Raw genomic sequence first — 5,372 nt, forward strand, 5'->3', positions numbered from 1 at the left:
AAAAAAAAAAAAAAAAGACAAAACCAAGGTGCAGCAAGTTGGCTCAGCTGGTAAAAACACTTGTCCCCAAGCTTGAAGATCTGACTTTGAGCCCACAAGGTGGAAAGAGAACCAAATCCTGCAAGCTGTCTTCTGACCTCCACCCACACTTATGCACACATGCAATTACACAAACAAGTATGAAGGAAAATCTGTAATGAGATGACTTACTAGCATAGCTACTATAAAAATAAAGAAATATAGTAAAGCAGAAAAAGAAACTTAAAGGGGTGGGGCTATAGTTCCATCGAGTACCCGTCTAGCCTGTGTGAAACCTTGGTTTGATCTGTACTACAAAAACTGGGCCTGCCTGTAATCATAGTATTCAGGAGGTAAAGGCAGGACCAGGAGTTCAAGGTCATCCTAGGCTACATAGGGAGTTTGAAGCTAGCTTAGTTAAAAGAAATCAAGATTTGAGTCAGTCATAGTGCTCACACCTTTAATCTCAGCACTCAAGAGGCAGAGGCACGAAGATCTGAGTTCAAGGCCAGCCTGATCTATATCTACATAGTGAGTTTCAGGACAGTCACAGCTATATAGTAATACACTGTCATGAAGGAATGAAGGAAGGAAGGAAGGAAAGAAACAAGCAAGCAAGCAAACAAACAAGGTCTGAACTTGTGACACAAGCTAGTGGGATATGCTGAAGCAGTAGACAGCCTGGGCTAGCCTTTTTTTTTTTGCTGAGCATGGTGGCACATGCCTTTAATCCTAGCACTTACAAGACAGGCTAGGAGGACCTCTGAGTTGGAGGCCAGCCGGATCTACAGAGTGAGACTGTCTTTTAAAAAAAAAAAAAGATGGTAGAATCTTTACTCAGCATGCACCAAATTCTGAGTTCCACCCCTAGTACGTCCACTCCAATTTGGAGGGATAAAGAAATGGCTCAGGGGTTAAGAGCACATATTGCTTTTACATAGAGCCCAAATCTGTTCTACAAACCCATGTCAAGTCAGATATTTCATATCTGCCTGCAACTCCAGGGGATCTGATGTCCTCTTCTGGCTTTCAGGGGATTCTGCACTCATGTACCCATACCCCCAACCCAACACACAAGTAAACATATATAATTTTTAAAAATAAAGCAAATGGTTCAGCAGTTCCTCAAAAAGCAAGCAAACAAACAAACCAAAAAAACAAACCTGGAGCTACCACATGACCCAGAGACTCCACTTCTTGGGTGAGATCTCTGGGGAACTGAAGACAAAGTCCACAAAGACCCAATTCACATCTGCCCAAAGGTGGAAGTCCAAGTGTAGGTAATGAATATGTAGCTGACTGTCTAGAGTCAGGGGAAGTGCATTCTTGGATGTCCTCAGCCTAGGTTGGACATTACAATCATCCAAAAACAAACAAAAAGCCGTGTCTGCACAGACACATTCCCTAACCAGTGGCTCTCAACCTTCCTAACTCTGCCTCCCTTTAATACAGTTTCTCAGTCATGATGACTCCCAACCATAACATTATTCCTGTTGCTACTTTGTAATTGTAATTTTGCTACCACTATGAATTATAATGTAAAATATTTTTGGAGGTAGGGGTTTGCTAAAGTGTCACCACCCCACAGGTTCTTCTGCCCTAAACCACTTACATGCTATTTCATTGCATTAGGTAATCTGGAGATAATCTGGAGTACTCAGGAGGATGTGTGTTGGTTACATGCAAATATGAGGTATCTTATGTAAAGGAATTGAGCTACTACCATTTCTATACCCTCAAGGGTCCTGGAACTAAATCTCCATGGAATGGAAGGGATGGTTTGTACTATTATCCGGCCAACACTAGAAAAGAACTAGTAATGTCTGTTACATGGGAGTAAACCTCGAAGAGAGTGCTATGTTAAGAGACTAAAAAGCTAGTCCCAGAAGACTACATATTATACCTAAAGGAAGCCAAATCTAGGGAAAGAAAGAGAGGGAGAGGTAAGTGCAGAGAGATTTACTTCAAAGAAACTTCTTAAATTGGAGGGATGGCTGTACAACTTTGTGAACATAGAAGAAACCATCAATATTTTCCCTTTCCGTAAGCTTATTTTAAGGTATGTGATTTGTATTTTGGTAAAGCTGACTACTCCATAAAGCTTAATGAAACTCAAGAAAGGAATATATTGAGGTGAAAAATACTTAGTCCTGGCTAGCTTAATTGCACATTCCAGTACTAGGAAGGCAGAGGCAGGCATTCTCTGAGTTCAGGCCAGCCTAGTCCACAGAGTGAATTCTAAGATAACCAGAGTTACACAGAGAAAGCTTGTTTCAAAAACAAACAAACAAAACACAAAAAGAAACTCAGTGACATCTGATGACTCAAGAAATCAGGTATCTTCATTCCTTACCAGTTCTGATCCCCACTCCTCATGACAGAAGATGCCAAACACAACTTCTCTCGGATGGACCACGGCTCTGTTGGGCCAGTACTCAGCAGCTTGTGCTCTGAAAATAAAGAATGCTCAGGAACAACCTCTGAGCGAGTCCTCAGCCCCAGAACTGCTAAACACCTCAGATAAAATAACAACCCAGGCAGGATTACTGTGGAGTAGTAATCCTGGCTCTCAGGATGCAGAGACTAGCCTGGTCTGCATGAGTTCCAGGCCAGCCAGGATCAGTCACACCATAGTAGCCTCTCTCAAAATAAATACATTCCAAACTTGTTCCAACAGTGTGAACCACTACCATCAATTATTATCAACAAATCTTGATTTTTTTTTTCACCGTTCCAATGAAATATCACCATTACTGGCTACAGTATTTTTTATTGAATACACATTTTTTGAACATCGTGTTTAAAATGCCATGGCTTTAAGGTGGTCTGCTTCCAAAAAACAACAACAAAAAAGGCAGTGTTACGTTAAAAAAAAAAAAAAAAAGGTAATAAGGTTCTCATTTTAAAAAAAACACTTCTAAAACTTTCAGTTTGAACTCAGCCTTATTTCCCACGATTCCCAGCGGCCACAGGCTCCGACTGCCCGCCTACTACTTTGCATAAAGTTGTTTACATGCGGCCCCGCCCCCTAACCGTTGGCTATAAAGCGGTTCCGTGGGGAAGCAGAAAAATGGCTGAACTCGGGAAGACGCGTTTCCCCCTGCGGCAGGAAAAGCCTACAGCTAACATATCACCTCGACTGCTCCTCACCGCTCGGTTAGATAAACAGCGGAGTCGCTGGCCACTTCACTCTGCCTTTCCGTTTTACCCTAGGCAGCGCCTAGCCCGCCCACAAAGGCTTCCCGGGCTGTTTCTCCACAGCCTCCGTCTCCTCCCAACACTGTTAAACCCCAGGCGGGAGTCCCGAAAGCGACAGGAAAGGCAGATCTATGAGCTCTGCGCTCCCCGACATCCCACTCCTCTCACGCCTTTCACGCCTGAGAAGTGGGATGCTAGTCTCAACTCTACAAAGGCCTTGACTATAAAAGGGGGGCCGATACTCACTGCCTGTCCCGGTCGCCATCTTGGCTTCGACGTCTTCAACGCTGGCGACAGACGCGGGGAACTCTGGGAAACACAGTGCGAATCCTTTCGCGGGGCCTCGTGGGTAATGTGGGTGGGTCAGTTTGCCCTAATAGAAGCGAAGTCCCTCTAGGAAAAAAAAAATCTCCTTTTTAACTAATAAAGGACAAGGGATCGCGGCTGAAGCCTCAGAAAAGAAACGTCTAGATTTAGAATTAAGCGACACGAATTCCAGGATGAACAACTTGGAAATGTCAGTTGGTAACCCGGACCCACATTAAAAGCAAACGGCCTTCCGGTCGGCGCTGCCTCCTCTCTTCTGCTGATTGGGTCCTTCAGACTTTGCTTTCTGATTGGCCGGACAAGCCCAGCGCGCAGTTTAAAACATTGTAAGAGGAACAAAGCTGTTCCTCGTGGGCGGAGTTGTGCTCTCCAGCCGCAGGGGTCTTGGTGCGCGGGTGGGTAGAAGCTGGGATCCGAGAAGCGGCGAGGCAGACTGTCTTCGGGTGAGTGCAGTTGGGCTGGAGCCCGGGTTATCAGCTGCTGCTTGCGCGTCCGCAGAAGGCTCCTGTGTCTTCCATAATTCCCGAGGTCTCGTGGTCTTTGGAATAAGGTTGGAAAAGTACCCTTGGGATCCTAAAACACGTTCGCTGGCGGGCCTGTAGACCACCTCTGTAGAGCGTGGCCTTCTGTTCTGCTTTAGAACTAGGTATCTCTCCGTGCCTATTTACCTTCAAAAATGCAGCCTCTGGCTGTACTAGTTGTTCTCATTCTCTTCCTCTTAGCTAATAATGGTGTATAGTCTCTACCTAGTGTCCAAAGCAAGGGCATCCCACCCCACCCCTTACCAGGTGACTGTTTTTAACCTACAGGTTTGCAGGGTTTGTCCGTTAATATTCTACCTATCTTGTCTCTTATTAGACATTGACTGACGCTGCTTGTCATGTCTCACGGGATCCTTTCTCCGCCAGCGGGCTTACTCTCTGATGAGGATGTTGTAGACTCTCCCATATTAGAATCCACAGCTGCAGATCTGAGATCTGTGGTCCGAAAAGACCTGTTGTCAGACTGCTCTGTCATCTCTGCCTCTCTGGAGGACAAGCAGGTAACGGAGTTGAGTGGCTTAGGGGCAGAAAGTGGTATCTTCAGCTAACAGTTGTTTATACAAGGTAGTATGAGATCAAAAGCCAGTAATCCGGAAAAAATTAAAGATCAGTTTAAAAATTAAGGGTAAAGCTGGGCATTGTGGTGCATACTTTTAATCTCAGCACTTGGGAGACTGAAATAGCAGATCTCTGAGTTCAAGGCCTGCCTGGTTTACCAAATGAGTTCCAGGACAGCCAGCAATACACAGAGAAACCCTGTCTTGAAAAATCAAAACTGGGTTGGGAATTTAGCTCAGTGGTAGAGCGCTTGCCTAGCAAGTGCAAGGCCCTGGGTTCGGTCCTCTGCTCTGGAAAGAAAAAGAAAGAAAGAAAGAAAGAAAGAAAGACAGACCAAAATGCTGGGTGTGGTGGTGTACACAATCCCAGCACTCGGGAGGCAGAGGCAGGTGAATTTCTGAGTTCGAGGCCAGTCTGGTCTACAAAGTGAGCTCCAGGACAGCCAGGGCTGTACAGAGAAACCCTGTCTCAAAAAACCAAATAAATAAATAAATAAAATATTTATTTTGAGATAGTATTATAGTCAAGGCTGGCTTTAAACTTCGGATCCCCCTCTCTCTACCTACTACTGAGTGTTGAGATTAAAAGCGCACTCCATCATACCTAGTATATGGTGATTTTCTAACAACTTTGGTTTTTTTTGAGACAGGGTTTCTCTGTGTAGCCCTGGCTGTCCTGGAACTCACTCTGTAGACCAGGCTGGCCTCGAACTCAGAAATCCGCCTGCCT

General features: G+C 44.9%; 2 protein-coding genes across 10 annotated transcripts in view; one reads left to right on the top strand and one right to left on the bottom strand.

Annotated features, from left to right (window-relative positions):
- Positions 1-3,805, bottom strand: part of Brd8 (bromodomain containing 8) — a 44,257-nt gene extending 40,452 nt beyond the window's left edge. For 3 of the 6 annotated variants that reach the window (XM_021150673.2, XM_021150672.2, XM_021150676.2), the window contains exons 1-2: positions 3,463-3,668; positions 2,372-2,468 (exon numbers count right to left, since the gene is read on the bottom strand). In XM_021150673.2, the coding sequence (XP_021006332.1) occupies positions 2,372-2,468; positions 3,463-3,481 (116 nt within the window). In that variant the 5' untranslated portion in view covers positions 3,482-3,668. Of the gene's footprint in view, positions 1-2,371; positions 2,469-3,462 lie in introns of all 6 variants that reach the window. The other 3 variants (XM_021150671.2, XM_021150674.2, XM_029471827.1) reach the window with 2 other exon arrangements.
- Positions 3,078-5,372, top strand: part of Kif20a (kinesin family member 20A) — an 8,587-nt gene continuing 6,292 nt past the window's right edge. Inside the window, exons 1-2 of one of the 4 annotated variants that reach the window (XM_021150683.2) lie at positions 3,078-3,174; positions 4,402-4,585. In XM_021150683.2, coding sequence (XP_021006342.1) covers positions 4,424-4,585 — 162 coding nt within the window. In that variant the 5' untranslated portion in view covers positions 3,078-3,174; positions 4,402-4,423. Of the gene's footprint in view, positions 3,175-3,688; positions 3,734-3,825; positions 3,870-3,902; positions 3,987-4,401; positions 4,586-5,372 lie in introns of those variants that run through there. The other 3 variants (XM_021150682.1, XM_021150681.1, XM_021150679.1) reach the window with 3 other exon arrangements.

The sequence above is a fragment of the Mus caroli genome, chromosome 18, assembly GCF_900094665.2.
Source record: "Mus caroli chromosome 18, CAROLI_EIJ_v1.1, whole genome shotgun sequence".
Lineage (NCBI taxonomy): Eukaryota > Metazoa > Chordata > Mammalia > Rodentia > Muridae > Mus > Mus caroli.